Below are 19,357 nucleotides of genomic sequence, written 5' to 3'. Positions count from 1 at the left end.
CCCATGTCTCTTGACGCCACCCCATTCGACAAAAACATTGGGTACCCCCCTCCCCGAGTTGGGACCAGAAAACTAGAAGCCGCCCCTCTGGCAAACAACAAAAAATGGAACTCAGGATGCAACCCAGCTAGAAGACATGCAGTTGCGTGCCTACTATGGTACATGCAACTGGGCCCCATGTCTCTCGATGCCACCCCATTCGACAAAAACGTAGGGTAGTCAGTGTTGCGACCAAGTTAGAGAAAACATGTAGTTCCGTGCCTAGTGTGGGATATGCAAATAGGCCCCCGTGTCTCTCGACGGCTCCCGCTCCGACAAAACAAAAAGGTGCCCCCCTCCTCCCCCCGTTGCGACCAAGAAAACAAAATGTCCCCTCCCCTAGTTGTGACCAATGTAGAAAGACATGTAGTTTTACGTGGCCCCTAGTGCGGAACATGTAAATTGGGGGCCATGTCTGTCGAATTTCGGGTTCCAGCAGACCCTTGAGGTTCGAACACTGGGGTGCGCGCGGAGATTTCGCCTCCTACCTACCTGCACCCCTCCGCCTTGCTAGGATCTGAACTAAGGAAAGAACAACACAAGAGACACAGGGTTTATACTGGTTCGGGCCACCGTTGTGGTGTAATACCCTACTCAAGTGTGTGGTGTGGTGGATTGCCTCTTGGGCTGATGATGATGAACAATACAAGAAAGAACAGCCTCGCGAGGGTCTGTTCTTGACTGGGGTGATGAACTGCTGGGAGGAGTTCAATCACCATTCTCTCTCTCTCTCTCTTTCTGATCTTCTCTCTCTCTCTCTCTTCCCTGCCTGCCTCTCTTGCTCTGTGGGTGGCTGGTCCTATTTATAGAGGCCCTGGTCCTCTTCCCAAATATCGAGCGGGAAGGGAGCCAACAATGGCGGGCTAATTTGAAGGGGGACAGCTAGTATCAACTATCCTGACAAAAGTAGTCTTCGCCTGCGCAAAGCTCTAGTGATGACGCCGTCTTGGGCTCCACGGTGACCTCCCTCTCGTAGTCCTCCTGGTCTTGGTCTCGTTGCACCGAAATGGCAACCTTTGCCTGATGCCTCGGTACTCCGCGGCTGCGCTTGCCCCCTTTGCACCAAAGAGGAAGGGAGGACGCTGCGCGGGCTGGCACCCGCCTGGCGCCCCCGGTCGTCATGGCTTACGTCAAGGGCACCTCGTGAGGTACCCCGCCTTGATCTCTCCACCTCCTCGTGAGCCAGCTTGACGAGGCCGCGCCTGAGAAAGCTCCGCGTCGTCCGCCCCGCGAGGCTTGGCCCCTCCCTAGGGTCTTGGGTTTGTGTTGGTGAAGATGGGCCGCGCTGGGCCCCCCTTTGAGCCACGCCGCAGGCCGCAGGCAGGCAAGTCTGGGGACCCCCGTTCCCAAAACGCCGACAGTAGCCCCCGGGCCCAAGGCGCACCCGGACTTGGCCGTGCAGGGAGGCGGAAGGGCAAGAGCGAAGCGCCACGGGCCCTAACAGCCTGTGGCCTTGGGCGCCGCGTGGCGGTTGACTGGACGTGGGCGCCCTAGCAACTGCGCGAGTTGATAAAGGAGCGGCATCCACCTAGGCTTTGCTTCTTGCTTTCCCCGGTTGCTGCTCAGATACCCTTTCTTGGGCCTCTCCTTCGTTCCTCCAAAATTTCCAGATCCACTCCGACCGTGTGACCTAGGAAGCCATGGCGCCTCGTCAGCCCCCGGCCGTAGCTTGGTACTCGTCCGCCCTGGATCCGCCGAATGTGTCAGAGGCGAGCCTCGCCCGGTTGGGCCGGATGGCGACGGTGCGGGGCGTCAACGGGGCGAAGGTGTTCAAAGCCGGCTCCGCCACCCCTGAGGGTCAAGGGAGCACCTTCTATCCGCTCTTCGTAAGTGCCATTGCTGCTGGCTTGGTGCCTCCCTTCTCCGAGTTCTTCTTCTCTGTCCCCCGCCACTATAAGCTACAAGCCCTGCATCTCCACCCCAACTCCGTCCTTCTCCTGGCGATCTTCGCCTATTACTGCGAGGCTCACGTAGGGGTGCAGCCTTCAGTGGCCTTGCTGCGCCACTACTTCTACCTCCGGACCTCTCATGGTACTGCTTCCGCGTGCGCGAGCTTCGTCGCGTACGGTGGTGCCATTGCCATTTCGAACCCCGGGAAAAGGATTGAGGGCTTCAAGAGAAAGTGGGTCTTGGTGGATGCTGGGCGCATCCACCCTTGGCTGATCTTGCCCACGGAGCAGCCCACGAGCTCCAGCGATTGGGGTCGAGCGGAGCTCACGGACCCCCGCGCGAAGCTGATGTTGGAGAAGATGGACGCGGATCTGAGGCCGGCCAACATGGCGGCGGCGAAGCTGACCGGCACGTCGCTGCTGAGGGAATTCCTGGAGCACCATCTGGCCCCGCTTCGGCAGTACTCACTTCCGATGTGGAGGCCTTGTCCGAGCCCCGCGGCCTTAGCCGACGGAGATCTGGCTGCTGTCCTCCAATCTCTGGTCGGGGGCGATGTGGCGAGGTTGGCGGGCGCTCCTACGCCCTTGTTCCTCCGCGACGACTGGGAGCAGGTAGTGGAGTCCGTGCCCGTCTTCAACGGGGATGGGCCCGTGCCCGTGGAAACTCCCGAGGAACCGGTGGACGTGCCCTCCGACGACTCCAGCGAAGAGGAGGAAGAGGGGAGCGGGGAAAAGGGCCTGACTCCGAGGCGACTGACGGAGAGTCGAGGGCTCCCCTCCCCCGATGTCGGTCCCGCGTTCTCCGCCTCTCTCCGAGCGATGGCGACGAGGATGACGATGAAGACGACGACGAGCAGGACGGCGGGAGCTCACCCCCGATCCCTAAGAAGGACAGGACCGGGCTGATCTCCCGCGGGTCTGCCCCGGCCCCGGGGCAGAACACAGATGCGCCTTCCGCCTCCAAGCTTCCCGACGTTGACCCTTCCAGCCGGCTTTCAGGCTTCAAATTTGGCCGGAGGCCGCTTGAGCTCACTGGCGACGACCCGTAAGCATTCGATTCTTGTCTTTATCTCTTGCTCTGCTTCTGAAGCTTGACGTCCGTGTCTCTTGGATAGGCTGGCGCCCGCCACAAAGAAGCCGAAGGGGGCTCCCGAGGTTCCATCCGTGGCAGCGCTTCTGCCCGCGAAGGAGGGTGACCGCGACGCACAGGCTTCTCCTGCCCGGTCATCCTCGCGAGGCCTGGCTGAGCCGGCTGGGGCGAGCTCAGCCCCCACGGCCCAAGTGGCTCCCGAGGTGCTCTTGCCTGCCGCCGCCATTTCGGCTGTCGGGGCGCAGCAGACTCCGCCTCAGGATGTTGTGGCCGCGCTGCCGTCTTCTCCTCCTACTCCACCAACTGCTGTCTCTCCAACTCCTTCTGCCGTTCTGGATCGTGCTGTTGCTGAGCTGGACCGACTGCGTCAGGATCTTCTTGGCGCCGACCCCCGCTTGGTGGCCGGGCGCTTGGAGCTGGCTTCAGGATGGGTTTGCTCCAACGCTTCGATTCGGGCGGCGCTGATCCAGGCCTCGACGGCGTGCGACGAGGAGAAGCAGGCCGTCCTTGAGGCGAAGGCTGCTCGTGATGCAGCCCTGGGGGAGGTGGTCGACGTCCGTGGTCGTTGCAAGGCGCTGGAGGGCGAACTGCAAGGTCTACGGGACCAGCTCGAGAACGAGGTCCGCCTTCGCCAAGAGCAGGAAGAAGGCGTGAAGGCTTGCGAGGCGGCTCTCAAGGAGAGGTAGGTCAAGCTCAAGAAACACCGCGACTGCCTAGGCGCGCTGGAGCAGGAGCTGGGGACGAGGAAGGCCAAGCTGGACGACGAGGCCCTGGTTCTTGCCGAGGACCGCGTGGCATTCGCGGAGATGGTGGCGAGGGCTCGCTCCTCACTGAGGACGCTTTACGACAGCGGCCTGGAGAGCCACTGGCTGGTGCCGAGGACGGCCCCGCCAAGCTGCTTCCCTTCCTGGTTCACGCTCTTGAAGATGTCGCCCTTGGCCTGGGCCCCGCGGCCGAGGCCGAGGCGCGTGTCCTGTCTTCTGCAGCAATGACGCGGGTCCTCACCCGCATCTACCTTCGCGATCCCGGTGTCAACCTTGACAGCCTGCTGGAGCCAGTGAGCGGCGAGCGTGCCGTGCCGCTGCCAAGGCCGTGAAGGGTCGCGCAGAGGCCCTGCTGGGGAAGTTCCGGGCCATCAGCACCGCTCCGTGAGGCATACCCAATCCGCGCTGCTCCATCGCCAACAAGTGACTCCGTCGCGGCTCCTGTCCTGCCTTTAATTCCTGCACATGTATCATGCCTTGAGGAGGCGTTTAAACTTGCGTTTGGCATTGATATAACAGTGTGGATTGTAATATTTGCTTTTGAATTCCTTGAAATTTGTGCCTTTCCTTCCTACTTGCTTATGTTCTACGCCGGCAGAGCCCGGCCCCGCGCATGCCTCACCCAGCATTGGTCCTGACCGGAAACCAGGACGGGGCCAAGGAGTGAGGGGCCACGTGACAAGTTAGGCTCCTAAGTCGCGATGCTCAGGAGTCCCCCTTGGCGCACGAACAGCAAGTAGGGAGGTGTGATGCGGGTGGATCTATCGTTCTACGTCTGCAGAGCCCGGCCGCGCGCGTACCTCACCCAGCGTTGGTCCCAACCGGAAACCAAGACGGGGCCACGGAGTGAGGGGCTATGTGACCAGTTAGGCTCCTGAGCCGCGATGCTCAGGAGTCCCCTTGATGCATAAACGGCCTTCGTACCTTGGCTCTGCTTGGGGAGAGACGTGTGACGAACCAGGCCCGGGGGGACCTGGCTGAGCGGCGTGCGTCTGGGTGTGACCCAGGCGCAGCCCCCGTGCCTAGCCCCCTCGCGCGGCACTCCCGAGGGGAGGCGTTACGACGAGGCTAGACACTAAGCTCTGGGCTCCCTGAGGTTGGTGCGGCCCGGGGGCCACCCTCAGTTGTTTATCACCAGCGCAGAGCATAGCACTACCGTATGTGTACGGGCATAGCCGCTCCTCGGCAGTGTCGTCAGCCAGCGCGGAGCATGGTGCTTGCACTGGTACGTGGGAGGGGGGCCCCTACGGGAGGAGCCCCCGGGGCGTGTACAGCCACGTCCTGACACGTGGCTAGCACGGTAGGGCCTGGCGAGGTGTATCTGGGCACCCGTGAGCCAGCGCGGGACTCACGGGGCCCTACCTCTAGGCGGGTTGCGCCTGGCACTGGGCCTTATCTTGTGATGTGTCCCTACAAATTTGGTTAGATGTCGGCACTCTACGTCCCCGGGTCCCGGCCCTCGAGCTGGTCTCAGCCGTCGCTGGTATGCCAGGTCGCGATGCCATGGATAAGGCCAGAGGGTGAGGGCTGGAGAGCCAGTAAGAGCCCTGAGTCGCGATGCTCAGGTACCCCTCCCCCTTAACGTGCAAGTGGTCGGCATGGAGAAGAAGAAGTGCCGTGGACCGGCATCAAATAATCAAGCATGGTGGGTCTAACGCATAATCGAAAATAAATGCAAACGGGATACATGCTGCTGGGCCTGGCCCGAGTGGCTTGGGGTTCATGCGGCCCGAGGGGCGCCCCCAACAAGGTAAGCTAACAACATGGAGTAAAAAGGGATACACGCCGTAGGGACGGACCCACGCAGCCTGGCAATAATGCAGCCCTGGGGGGTGCTCCTAGCTGGAAGTGAAAACTTGAAAGATGTCACCTGATGACGCTGAGGACGAAGGGGTGTTGGTGTAGCAGACTCGGTGGGCTGCAGGAGACGATCCTCACGAGCCCCCAGGCCCAGGGGCCTCGGGCAGCTCCGGAGGCGCTGGCGGCTCCTCACGGGCCATCTCCATCCCTGCCAGGGCTGCGGAATGCCTGGCCTCTTGTGCCTCCATGATGCTCCTCATGAGGCGCTGGTACGTGGCAGCCGCGTTCGGCAAGCCGTAAGGCATGCGAACGTAGCTGTGGGGTGGGCCTCCGCAGCGCCCCGCTCATGAGGGCCAGAGGCGCTCCAGAGAGGCGACTCGGTTGAGCCCTGGTATGTCGATGCAGACGCGCAGCCCACCATTCTCGCCTGGATGGGGAGCCACTGCTGGTAGGCGGCGGCTGCCTTTCATGACTCTTGACTCCTGTAGCTCCTGAATGGCCTTGCTGGCGAACTCCTGAGGGTCTGGATCTCCTTGACTTGCTCCTTCTTGAGGGAAACGTGCTTCGAAACACGCCTCCATGTGGTGCCCAAGCGCCTCCCTCGTGACCCTGGCTAGGTCGGTGGCCCTCCAGGGGAGAGCCCCCGAGCCCTGCCTGAGGAGGGCGCCGGGCGCACTTTCCTATGCGATGGAAGGAGGTTCCCCCTGGGCAAGCGCGGGCCCAGAGGGGCCTGCCTTCTGAGTGGTCGGGTCGGACGATGTCTTCTTCTTCTTAAGGGCGGTCCCGGGAGGCCTCCTGCTTCCACGATCCGGGTCTTCCAGTGACGCGGCCTGAAAGGCTCGTTCCAGGGAACACATCGCGTCCTTTTCTTCACAGGGCACCGTGATGACTCCGCCGCTTCCTGGCATCTTGAGGACATTGTAGCTGTGGTGAGTTACGGCCATGAACTTGGCCAGCGCTGGGTACCAAAGGATGGCATTGTACGGCAGGCGAATGTGAGCGATGTCGAAGTCGATAAGCTCGGTGCGGTAGTTGTCGCGTACCCCGAAGGTGACAGGGGGGCGGACCTGCCCAATCGGGACCGTGGAGCCGTCGGTGATACCGGAGAAAGGCTTGGTTGGCTGAAGCTGGCTGTAGGGCACTTGGAGGTTGTTGAATGTTTCCACGGACAGGACGTTGAGCCCTGCCCCGCCATCGATGAGGGTCTTGGTGACCACCACATTGCTGACGATTGGGGAACAAAGCATCGGGAGAACTCCGGCTGTAGTCGCACACTTGAGCTGATCTGCTGAGCTGAACGTGATGGCGCACGCCGACCACCTGAGAGGGCGCGTTGCTTCGAGCCTGGGGAGGAGTGCGTTCACTTCGTGGGCGAACTGCTTGAAGATACGCTGAGAGGCTGGGGCTTGTGCCCCACCCAGGATGCAGGCGATCGCGCGCGGCTCCTGGAAGCCCCCAGCCCCCTCGTCCTGGTGGCGGTCCTCGTTTCTTCTTGGCTGCGGCGGCAGCGGTGGGAGGCCTGCGTTGCCTTGCGGGCGATCCTCGCGAGGCTGATCCCTCCAGTCTCCCTCGCGAGGCTGATCTCTCCAGCCTCCCTCGCAAGGCGGGTCTTGCTAGCGATCCTCGCGAGGTTGATCGCGCCACCCTTGGCGCGGGCCACGGTCTTCCCAGCGTCATGCGTTCCTTCCTCCTCCTCGACCGTAGCCCCGATCACTGCGGTCATGGCGACGGCCAATCCTTCCTTCTCGCACGGCTCAGAGCTCTTGACATTCGTTGGTGTTGTGGGTGTGGAGGTCGTGGTACACATAGTACCGGCTGCCCTTGGAAGGTTCGGGCTGATCTCTGCCCCGCTTGGTGTCTGGTTCTGCCGCGAGCACGGCAACCCCCTTGCGCTTCACATCCTTGGCCTTGGGCTTCTTCGCTTCTGGGTCTGCGGCAGGCAGCTCGAGGAGGGAGAGACGCCCTTCCTCGGCCCTGGCGCACTTGGTTGCCAAGTTGAACAGCTCCAGGGAAGTGCACAGGTCTTCATGCATCGCCAGCTCCTCCTTCATCTTGACGTCGCGCACGCCATCGGAGAAGGCTGAGATGATGGCCTCCTCAGTCACCTTGGGAATCTTGAGGCGCGCGCTGTTGAAGCGCTGGATGTACTTCTGCGGGGTCTCCCCGGGCTGTTGCTTGACGCGGTGCATGTCACTCACGGCGGGTGACCGGTCGCGAGTGCCTTGAAAGTTGGCGATGAAGCGGGTGCGCATCTCGTCCCAGGAGGAGATTGTGCCTGGAGCCAGGTTCAGGAGCCAGGTCCGGGCCCCGTCCTTGAGCTCCATGGGGAACCAGTTCGCCATGACCTTCTCGTCTTCGTTGGCAGCTTCGATGCCCAGCTCGTAGAGCTGGAGGAACTCCGCAGGGTCAGCCGTGCCGTCGTAGCGAGGAGGCAGGTCTGGCTTGAACTTGCCGGGCCACGCGATGTTGCGTAGCTCGGCGGTGAAGGCGCGGCAGCCTGCTGTGGCCACGGGAGGCCTTGGATGATGGGGAACTTGGTCTTGCATGTCCCCACGCGCTGCAGCTGGGAGTAGCACAGGGTCCTAACGCGCGGGAGCAGGAGCATGGTCGCGACGTGCTGGAGCAGGGAGCGCCCGGGCAGCTTCCTGCGGGCGAGGGACTTCTTGACAGCTCTGCTCTTGCTGCACTGGCGCCTGACGGAGCGGGTTCCGCCCAGGGGCCACGCGCCTTGGAGCCATGGCGCCTTCCTGAGGACGAGGCGGCCGGGGCGTCGCCGGGGCTTCACTGCCCGCACGGGGCGGGGTGCGGTGCAGCGGAACGGGCGGCGCAGGAGAGCCCCCTGCGGCGCGGACAAGCTCGGCGACGCGGTCAAGCCATTCTTCGTAGACATCGTCGACGGGACGGTAACGCAAGAGCTCGTTCGCCGCGATGAGTGCAGCCCGAGCCTCCATGGGCGCGCGGAGCGCGCGGGACGAAGAACCAGCTGGGGTGAACGAGGGAGTTGCGGTGCGGCCGACTTGCCGCACGGACGGATGCTGGGACGATGCTTGATGCTCGTCCCCCGCCGGGCCGGAGGCGGCGTTGACGGCAGGTGACGGGGAACGGCGAGGATGCCCGCCGACAGGGGCCGTCTGGGCGACGCGGGAAGCGAGCACGGCCCGGCGCTCGGCGCGGGCCCGACGAGCGTCAGACATGGGCGTGATGGTCGGAGGAGAACGGGGTGGTGGAAGACGAATCCCGGCGCACCCCTACCTGGCGTGCCAAATGTCGGATTTCGGGTTCCGGCAGACCCTTGAGGTTCGAACACTGGGGTGCGCGCGGAGATTTCGCCTCCTACCTACCTGCACCCCTCCGCCTTGCTAGGATCTGAACTAAGGAAAGAACAACACAAGAGACACAGGGTTTATACTAGTTCGGGACACCGTTGTGGTGTAATACCCTACTCCAGTGTGTGGTGTGGTGGATTGCCTCTTGGGCTGATGATGATGAACAATACAAGGAAGAACAGCCTCGTGAGGGTCTGTTCTTGACTGGGGTGATGAACTGCTGGGAGGAGCTCAATCACCTTTCTCTCTCTCTCTCTTTCTGATCTTCTCTCTCTCTCTTCCCTGCCTGCCTCTCTTGCTCTGTGGGTGGCTGGTCCTATTTATAGAGGCCTTGGTCCTCTTCCCAAATATCAAGCGGGAAGGGAGCCAACAATGGCGGGCTAATTTGAAGGGGGGCGGCTAGTATTAACTATCCTGACAAAAGTAGTCTTCGCCTGCGCAAAGCTCTAGTGATGACGCCGTCTTGGGCTCCACGGTGACCTCCGTCTCGTAGTCCTCCTGGTCTTGGTCTCGTTGCACCAAAATGACAACCTTTGCCTGATGCCTCGGTACTCCGCGGCTGCGCTTGCCCCCTTTGCACCAAAGAGGAAGGGAGGACACTGCGCGGGCTGGCACCCGCCTGGCGCCCCCGGTCGTCATGGCTTGCGTCTCGAGCACCTCGTGAGGTACCCCGCCTTGATCTCTCCGCCTCCTCGTGAGCCAGCCTGACGAGGCCGCGCCTGAGGAAGCTCCGCGTCGTCCGCCCCGTGAGGCTTGGCCCCTCGCGAGGGTCTTGGGTTTGTGTTGGTGAAGATGGGCCGCACTGGGCCCCCCTTTAAGCCACACCGCAGGCCGCAGGCAGGCAAGTCTGGGGACCCCGTTCCCAGAACACCGACAATGTCTTTTGACGCCGCCCCCTCCAACAAAACAAAGGTCTCCCCCCCCCCAGTAATCATTTTAGCAAAAGACATGCAATAGCCAAAATAGATCGCGATAGGCTTAAAAAAATCTATAAATGTTTCATCGTCCACATTCTCCATTCGTTTGCATGTAAGGAGCGTGTTCCTCGACATGACAATTAAAAACACATAAGCTGGTTGGATTGCGTGGAAAAAAATTGACATGTATAGAGGAAGTCTGCTGTCTTTGAAACGAATACAGTAGCACACATTTTGACATTGAAAAAATAGCATGTGCACAAAAATTAAAAAGTGTATGAATGTTTACTGAAAAATCAATAAAAAAACTTAGGTGAACACTTGAATATAATGTAGAAAAAGGGGTTCCCATCATATATTATTCAAGCCGCATTGTTTGGTGGACACATAAGAAACGCAAAACTACACTGGCAGGTTCAACATGGCATAAAAATGAAAAAAGGTTTGTCATACAGACTTCGACACAGAAATATATAGAATACCCAACAGATGAGTATTATAGACGCAGCTCTGCTTGTCATCAGTTGCTGTGCCTGGTGCCTAGCCAAGCTTCTTCAAGATAACCAGGACATGGACATCATCCCTCTCGCTGCTCTTGAAGCCAATAAGAACAGCTGTGTTGACTTTGAGTCCTCTGCTAGCTGTGAAGTTTTTCCACTTCTTGCTGCCAAACACAATGCGGCCATCATCAGTAGTTTTGTATGAGATTTTTTTGAATCTCCAACCATCCACAGAAATACCAACAACCCCTTGTTCTTCAAACAGCGTGGCAGCAGCAACTTTCTTGGGTATTTTCTGTCAAAAAAACACAAACATACACAAAAAAATGTGAGTGTTTATATCAAAACAATCAAACTTTCTTTGGTCTTTGAATACTTTAAAAAACGGGTACAAAACACAATTCAGATTTTTTTGCTTGAAAAAAAGAGCATACTGGAAAAAAAACTGAGCACGAATACATGTTCAAAACATGCTTGCAGATACTAAAAACTAATATATATGCATTGTGTGTTCACATATATATGCCTGTAGCATACATATATTACCCCCCGCCCCTTCTCTTTCAAGGAATCATATTTGCATTATGTGTTCACATATATATGACTGTAGCATTGTGTGTTCACATATGACTCTTGATACAGCTCCTCTTATCATCTATGAGTGGTGTCTTTTAGGAGCTGTCAGCACTTTTTCATGTCTGCACGGAAGGATAAGAACACAAAGGGGAAACTTAATAAAATCCTGTCACAAACATAAAGCAAAGGAATCTAAAAAAACTAGAAAAATGCATATGGGGTTAACCTATAGGCGGAACTCCTTCACACGCTTCTTCTCGTCATCCAAAGTGTTGTAGTGGCTGAACATGAGATCAACAGCATATCAGATCCTTGCATCTGGGACATCTTTTGGTGAAAAAACTATAGGGGTTGGATTCCTTGGGCACCATCCCATTAGTTTCATAGTGAAAATGCCACAATCAATACTGAAAAAAGACATACACACAAAAAAGGTACAGGTGTTTGTGAACAAAAATCACAAAAAATGTATTAAAAAGTTACAACAAAGCAAAAGGAAGTCAGGGAAAATAAAAGCGTAGATGTTTGGTTTCATACTCGTTATCTTGTTGAGGGACTTTAGGGTAAACAGCAGGGAATGCATTGAAATCCATTGGCTGGAGCCGAGCTTCGTACCAAGTGCATATAAAGCTTGAGATCTGCCTCAAATATAAAAAATAAACATTTATTGATGTTTGCAGGAAAAATTTGCAGACAAAATATAATTATCACAAAAACAAAAAACAGTATTTAAAACCCTTGTACTTACAATCTTCTTTTTTATGTTCATATGATATGAGCTCTTCTCATCGTAGAAAGAATCTAGAAAATAAAACATGTGACCCTTGATGTCAACGACGAACAGAAAGTAATGTTCCTCGTGTAGTGTTGGAAAGTACAACTTGTGTACATCCATTTTGGAGTTGATGCAGAAAAAGGGAAAATATAGACAACAAGTTAGTGTATATTGAAATAAGGAAAAAACACTAAACCAAATTATAGCTGAACTTGTGTTGTGGAAAAATGAAAAGAGGAAGTTTGACAAAAAAAACCTTGTCTGACATCGAAAGATTATGTGTTTTTCCAGCTCCAATGAAACTCGTAATCAGTTTCTTCCTCCACCAAATTCTTGCCTCATCATTTTTCCATTTGCCCAGGAAATATTCCTTTTAAGTTGTTGAATGATGAAAATTTTGAAAGGTAGGTAAGTACGATGACAGAAAAAATAAAAACAAGGGAAATCATAAAAAACAAACAGAGAGAAAAAAGGTTGGGTTTCATTTGCTTACAAATGCAGTGTGGAAGAAATAGTGCTTGAGTGAGTTCCTAGGATGATTTTCATTAAATAGGTGCCTACAGTACACATTTATGACATAGGCCTGGACCCGGCCACCTATTTTCATCGAGTTACCCAACTGTCCAAATGTGGCAATGGTTTTGTCAATCAAAACTGCAGGTTTGCTGTACATATAGAACAAAAGGAAAACATGTCAGCTTGCAGGTTAGCTTACGCACAAAAAGTCTTTACAGTGAGTATAAGGCAAGAAAAACATTTTGCAAAAAAGAAATAGTGCATCTGAGAAAAAACTCACGATCCTTCAACATTGGCCAGAGATGTTATGTTCTCATACATCTTTCTCTCATGTGGCATTATTGGGCCCCTTTTGCTGCAGTCGTACGGTGAGCTACGGTACCTGCTTGGTTGGACAATCCTCTTTGGTGGTGCATTTTCTTTTCCACTGAAACTGCTTGGCCTTCCTAACGAGAGATTTGTGTTGTAAAAATCATCAGTTATGTTGACCAATGTGCTGCGCTCTTGCCTAAACATGTTTTCTCCATGAATTTTGAGTTGTCCTGACTATACATATGACACAAAAAGGGCAAGAAAAAATAAAAATGTTATATGCATAATTAAAAAGAATTTCAGAAAAAGAAAAGAACGATTAACAAACAGAGAGCACTTAAAATATAAAAAACGGCTTCTTACAGTTTTTTCTTCCATTAGTTGTACTGGATTCCTTTTGCTGCCACTGGATTCTTGTTGACAGCTTTCCTCCTCTGCAAATAACCTTTTTCCTATTATTGGAACCATGGAGTAGTCCTGAGGAAAACATAAAAATAGAACCAAACACACACAAAAGTGCATATGAAAAGGATTGTTTTAGTACGAAAAAAGAATACATGCTTGTATTTGATAAGAAATCTGCTATTTCAGGACTACCTTCTTCATTTTGAGTGGGGGAGTCTCGGCTGTGTACTCGTTATTATTTTTGCATGGTGAGTAGCAAGTTTGCCTGTGATTCCACCCAGTTGACATTTGAACTTCAGGTGTTGTCTGCGCCACATAGGGTGAATAAAAAAGATAAAATGAAGGAAAAGTCAACCCTGGAAATGCTTGGAGAAAAAAGCCTATTTGTGATAAACTACTACAAGACAATAAAGTTTTTTGCGAAACTGACCAAATCAACAATCTCCTCAACTGCTTTTGGGGGCTATGGCATCTCACACATCAAACTTCTTTGTACTTCCCTTTGGGCGCACTGAATGCTTAGCTCGTAGTTTGAACTACTGCTTCCCTGTTTCTGTGTTGCACGTTGCAAAAACCAAGTAACAAAAACACAGAGAGAGAACAAAAAGAGTAAAAAAAAATAGCCTGGGTTTATAGGAAAAATTTGAACAGATGGGGGGAGAATGCCTTCAAGTTTGTATTCCCTTGCACACAAATGTCAACTTCTTTTGGCTGTACTTCCTTGAAGTTTTTGGCGATCTTCAACTTCGTTGCCTGTTTATGAGAAAAAGAAAAAATGTTATGTGCATTGAAAATATGGCATTTATGTTGACAGGAGAAACCACTTGTGGATGAAAAAAGATATTGAAAAACTAGCCTCTATCTTTTTTTGTAACACTCATCCTTCATCCATACAGGCCTCCACAATTCATGTTCTTCGATTATATTTCCACATTCATCCACATCTTCAGAGATCCTGAATGAGGGGGTGCTATCATCGGCGAAGAAATATTTTTCTTTTGCCTTGTCTAGAAAGTCGCTAATGATTTTATATCCTCTTGCAAAAACCTCATCTGTATGTGTCCCTGAAAACAAATAAAGCATTTCGGTAACACACACACACACAAGAAAATGAGACCTCTGATTGTGCTGGTACATTAATGTCTATGCTTCAGTTTTTATAAAATAGAGAGCATAAAAAATAGAAGACATGCTTACCACTCTCTGGTTGCGCTTTTACATTAATGTCTATGCTCAGGTTATCCAGGCGCCCCCTAAATTTTTTCCTCTGCAGGTCCTGTTTTCAAGTAAATAAACAAAAAACAAAGAAAAAAGACACAGTTAAAACACATAGAAGAAGGCAAAAAAATTGACAAGTAGAGAGTGTAAGCATGTCTATGAATGCCACTGCTGACATGAAGAAAAATAAAATTTGTGTACCAATTCCTGAATTGATCTGTTTTGAAAACCAGAAAATGTTGTTTGCTTTGATTCCGTGAAAATTATTTTGGACTGAATGAGCTCTGTTGGGATGTCTTCCTTGGCACTCTCTGCTACATTTTGAACGTGGTTCTCTTTTGCTTCTCCAATAAGCATGTAGTTGAGGCTGCTGCTTTTCTCTTGTTGATTATCTAGAGTGTGGACTTCATCCTTTTATTCACCCTGTTTTGAGGGGATTTTTTTGTCAGCCTGTTGCAGGAAAAGAATGCAAACACAAAAAGCAAAAAACTATGTTAGACAAATCTTTTTGAAAATCAACTTGCATTATGAAAAAGAAAAAAAAGCACATTCTGTACCTTCAAAAGAGATTCCAAAGGCTTCTTGTGCTTGATTGAACAGGGATCATGTGGTTCGCTGCTTGATTGGGCATCTATCCTCCTCCTTTTGTATTGCATCAAAATTGATGTGGTTCAAAAATGAAAAAAATGGAGTTAGGAATGTAAGTTCAAGAGAACAAGAAAAAGAAAAGAACATTAAAAAGTTACAAAAAACCAAAAAGTTGTACCTCCATCTACATGGTTTCCTGGAGCGAAAGTTGATGCGGCTGGAACACACATTTCTGGCATGGGGTCCTTTGAGGAATGCTCTCTTTGACATTGTGCTCCGGAGTCAGACTGTTTAAGGGGACATGGTTAGACGCAAAAATAAAAAGAAAAAAATGGTGTGAGATCAGAAAAGCTATGTGTTTGCAGTGCGCACCTTCAACTTGCCTATTTCATGGACTTTAGGAGTGCTGCTACAAAACCCATTAGCTTCATTTATGCTCCCTTTTCCAGCATTTGTTTTTGATGCAGAAGAACCAGCAGACTGTTGGCTAGTTGATAGAACATCCGTTTTCCTTTACAGCAGATGCCCTGCGTGGGGAGGAGAAAAAAGGGGGCACCAGACGGGAGGTGTGACACCTTTGTAAAAATGTTGAATTATAGACTGACTTGTAGGCACATGTTAGAAAAGGAATTACTATTGAAGGATTACAGCAAAAAAATGGTGACACACCTCCGTCATTTTCCTCTTGAAGTTCAGTCGATTGTAGTTTGACAGTGTCTCCTGAGTTGTTGGACTGTTGGCTTGCATTCAATTCAGTTCCTGTTGAGCCCACTTTAACTGTATCACCTGATTCACCAGAGGCATTGGTTATGATGCGGATCGTGTCTAGCAGAAGCCCTTTAGCTTTGATGCAAGTATTTATGTCTTCATTCTTCATATGGTTTTCGTAAGCGAGGAAGATATCCTCTTTGACCTGGTCCAAAAAAAATACATGATGCATCACAAAAAGTGAAAACTTGTAAAAAAGACATAGGCTGTACATATAGAAACCGCATAAAAAAGAAGGGTTTGCTTCAATGAAAAAAAGCACGGGGTCACAAACCTTGTCAGACAAAGAATTCCCTGCAACATTGTTTATCGCTTTCCTGAAATTTGAATTCTTAATCGTACTTGCCCACTCGTATGTTCCATCCTTGTAGCGGGTTTCTGATACTTCTTTTATCTACAAAAATGCATATAGAAATAAAAGAAGTGTAAGAAATTTAAAAATTAGAAAATGTTGCACAAAGGATGTCATGCTTTTGGATGACAAAAAGAAAAGGAGGGCAAAAGAACTTACTGTGAGACATCCATACTTTCCATCTCTTCCAATGGTCATGTCACTTAAATGCTTGACCATATCTCCCTTCCAGACACATATTCTGGGCATCAAAGATGGGATTTGAATTGAGCCAAAATCAGTAAAATCAAGACAACGGACCTGCAAAAAAACAAAAAAATAGGTAAAGCATTAGATTAGATGATATAGGACTACACCAACAAAGATAAAACAAACACAAAAAATGGCTTAATCACATAAAAATAACACATTGGATTTGAAAAAAAAGAGTGACATACTGCTAGGTGGTATATACATCCTCCTAGAGTCATCATTGTTCGGTTCTGCTTCAGCTTTTCCTTTTGGTATTTCTTTATATACATCAACTCCCAATCATGAACAAACCTGCACCAATTTAGTTGCTTGAGTTGCTCCACATTAACTAGAGCTCCCATATATTTGGTGCTTGGTTTAGTGTTTGATGTCGGGCAGAGGAATGTTGATAATGCCACAACCAGGAAACAATGGATGATCTGGTCGTCAGACATATCTTCGTTCATCAGCTTATTGCCAAAGAAAATAAAGAGGCAACACAAATCATTCGTTAGCTATTTTTTTAAACATCAAAAAAATAAAATAATCATAGCCTCTCTTTCAACATGTGTTGCCTAGTTAAAAACTTCCTATATGAACTAATAAGCTTGGAAAAAGAAAAAGTGTGTATTTGTATATAAAGAGTTACACACCACCGTCAGAACTTCTTCATATAGCAAATCGTCTGATGCTTCAGTGTCAGTGATCTCGACATCATAGCCTCTCTCATCTAAATCAGTATCTTCCACACACTGATGTCTCCCTTCTTCGTTCCTATCACTACCAGGGTTCCCTTCTTCATCTTCAATATTTGTACCTGGGTGTGGCTGTGTTCACAAAAAAATGCATATTATACATTAGTGTTGCATAGTAACATGTATCTTTTGCAAACATACTCTAGGCCAAAAAAAGATAAATAGCAAAAACAACACACATATGTTGCAGGGTAACTTCCCTTGTTTGCTAATGCTTAACGAAAAAACAAGCAGTAGACATTGCAAAAAGCATACAAAAATGGGTGATTGCATTTAACAAAAAAGAGGCAGTTAGCTAAAAAGAAAAAGTGGATTTAACACAAACACAAATAAGAGAAAGATAAATGATCACTTGATTCCCTCTCAAAACTTTACTGTGCAGTTAGCTAAAAGAAAAAATACTGCACCAAAATCATTCAAAAAAGTTATGCATCAGAGACAAGGATTATGATCTTGGAGTCTAAATTCAGATAAGGGAAAGTGAAAAACACAACGATTATGATTGATTCGGTTAGTAGTGCAGGCTTGAGAAAGGTGCTGCTAAGTGAGATGCAGTTAGGCAAAAACAAAATACTTAATAAAAGTAGCAGGTTTCTTTTTTCGTGTGTGAGGAAAAAGAAGGACAACTAGCAGGTGCTCAAAGTCACAGCCTCGTTCGCGGTGTGGACATCCGATCCCAACCACAATGCTCGTCACGCCACGCGGAAGCACGCACGCACGCATACCCCACATTGGTTGTTGCCGCCCACCCACGTGTCCCTCCGTCACAAGTACTAGCTCAGCTCAGATTTCTGTGAGGGAATGGAGTATGGCTAGAATTGCCTAGAAACAGAACTATGTATAACACAACATTGGCCCAGCTTGGTGTAGAACACACACATTGGCTCAAAACAAAAAATCAACTATCTCAGTATGCCAAATGCCTCAGAAAAAAATTCAAACAGGCATTGGCAAAAATACTTGGTACAAGAAGGCCAAAAATAATTGAAAAAATACATCAGTGGCAACCAAGTACGACTAAAGCAACCAAAGACATGCCCAAAAAATGGTCATATCCACAAACTTCATCCCAGAATCTATATTCACACCATATACTCCATCTCCACAAACTTCATGCCCAAAAAAATGATGATGAGATTCATAACAAAATGTACAAAAAAAGGGGTTAAATCAAAACAAATAAAAAAAGATGATGAGATTTCGAGTGCGTACAGTTTTAAGCTCTTGACCTAACCCTTCTTTCAAGGACGCCTTGGCTTTACTTTCGATCTCGTGTTCAATCTTCTTGCGGGCATCCATCAGACACTGCTCCATAAAAAAAGAGGCACATTAATTTAAAAAATATAGATCACAAAAGTGGATTTACACACAAAAAAGACAAAAAATAAAAATAAAAATGATCACTGGATTCCCTCTCAAAAACTTTACTGTGCCACTTAGCTAACAAAATAAGATACAGAGCCGGGATATGGTTTAGAATTGGTTAAGAGGAATTTACGCATATGAAAATAAACCGAGCATTGTCCTCAAAGAGGAATATGGCCTAATATATACTTGATTTCTCAAAAAGAGTTGCAAGTAGCAGAAAGAGAATCACAAATAGTATCTTTTTCGGTTTGAAACAGCGACAAAAAATTACCCAAAAAAGACACCTGCCATCTTGGAGCATGCTGCATTTCTTTCACAAAAAATGGTTTGATCCGGCTGAATGTTTTGCTTGTAAACTCAGAGCGGATGTCTGCAAGAAATTGTGTAGATCTAAAATTGTAAAACGTTCTTAGGTGCGTACATTCTCCTAAAACGCAATCTCAACAAAATACAAAATCCCTCCCATGCTCACAAATCACTGAATGACTAGACAAAAGGGGACTAGACACAACATATTCCAGTTAGCAAATTCATCCAGGGGACAAGACGCAAAAACATATTCCAGTTTGCGTGAATTCAGCGAGGGGACTACAAAACTGCTAAATTCTGCTATAGACTAGCAGTTCTGGTGCCATCATTTACTTGTGAATCGCAGATATATCTTGTTCAAAACATAAGTACAAATAAAAACATGTTCAAGTACACAAACTCTGAATTTTCAGGCAACAGAGTGCACAAACATTGTTCAAGTACAGGAATCATTCGCTCCAAATTCCAGTTGGCAAATTCTGCAAGGGGACTATACTTGACGCCGCATATCAAGATTGCAAAACTAAAAAACAAGCAGCAAACTGCAAAAACATGCATACATATCTGTCCATGATTTGTGTTCCCGCTCTCTAAATTGATTAGTTGCCGTTGTATCTGAGCAGCTCCCACATGTTAAGTTCAGAAAAAACACAAACAAACAGAATGCCTTCTGACAGTGAACAGAATTAGACTAACGCTCTCATAGAGCACATAATAAAATTTAGACATAGTCCTACTAAGTTCCACATCCTGTTGACCAGGCGTGGCGCTGGCCAGGGTGCCGCTGGAGAACGATGGGGAAGACAACCACGCTGCCCCTGACACCCTCTCGTCGGGCAGCACCACCGGCGCCCATTTC

General features: G+C 50.2%; 2 protein-coding genes across 19 annotated transcripts in view; both read right to left on the bottom strand.

Moving 5' to 3' along the window:
- The window catches only part of LOC119316597, a 57,534-nt gene that overhangs the window by 37,387 nt on the left and 790 nt on the right, over nt 1–19,357 (bottom strand). For 12 of the 13 annotated variants that reach the window (XM_037590939.1, XM_037590941.1, XM_037590940.1 and 9 more), the window contains exons 2-7: nt 18,034–18,126; nt 16,720–16,893; nt 16,273–16,536; nt 15,995–16,135; nt 15,758–15,877; nt 15,385–15,628 (exon numbers count right to left, since the gene is read on the bottom strand). In XM_037590939.1, coding sequence (XP_037446836.1) covers nt 15,385–15,628; nt 15,758–15,877; nt 15,995–16,135; nt 16,273–16,536; nt 16,720–16,893; nt 18,034–18,126 — 1,036 coding nt within the window. Of the gene's footprint in view, nt 1–15,384; nt 15,629–15,757; nt 15,878–15,994; nt 16,136–16,272; nt 16,537–16,719; nt 16,894–18,033; nt 18,127–18,460; nt 18,560–19,357 lie in introns of all 13 variants that reach the window. The other variant, XM_037590951.1, reaches the window with a different exon arrangement.
- On the bottom strand, nt 10,154–13,658 carry LOC119316599. 6 transcript variants are annotated; one of them, XR_005153094.1, is made up of 11 exons: nt 13,340–13,658; nt 13,102–13,215; nt 12,868–12,981; nt 12,473–12,738; nt 12,170–12,341; nt 11,933–12,046; nt 11,650–11,781; nt 11,439–11,539; nt 11,128–11,308; nt 10,863–11,023; nt 10,154–10,620 (listed from the first exon to the last, which is right to left on the bottom strand). XR_005153094.1 is itself a non-coding variant. In XM_037590953.1 (10 exons), exons 2-9 carry the CDS (start codon nt 13,195–13,197, stop codon nt 11,128–11,130), a joined length of 1,050 nt encoding a protein of 349 aa, XP_037446850.1. In that variant the 5' UTR covers nt 13,198–13,215; nt 13,340–13,658; the 3' UTR covers nt 10,154–10,620. The 6 variants fall into 6 exon arrangements, 1 of the variants encoding a protein (XP_037446850.1); XR_005153095.1 differs by having other exon boundaries at nt 11,128–11,182; XR_005153096.1 differs by having other exon boundaries at nt 10,950–11,023; nt 11,128–11,182.

Source organism: Triticum dicoccoides, chromosome 6A, assembly GCF_002162155.2.
Source record: "Triticum dicoccoides isolate Atlit2015 ecotype Zavitan chromosome 6A, WEW_v2.0, whole genome shotgun sequence".
In the NCBI taxonomy this organism is placed as follows: Eukaryota; Viridiplantae; Streptophyta; class Magnoliopsida; order Poales; family Poaceae; genus Triticum; species Triticum dicoccoides.
Note: the sequence above shows the minus strand (reverse complement) of the source record. Positions and strands in the feature narration are given on the sequence as shown.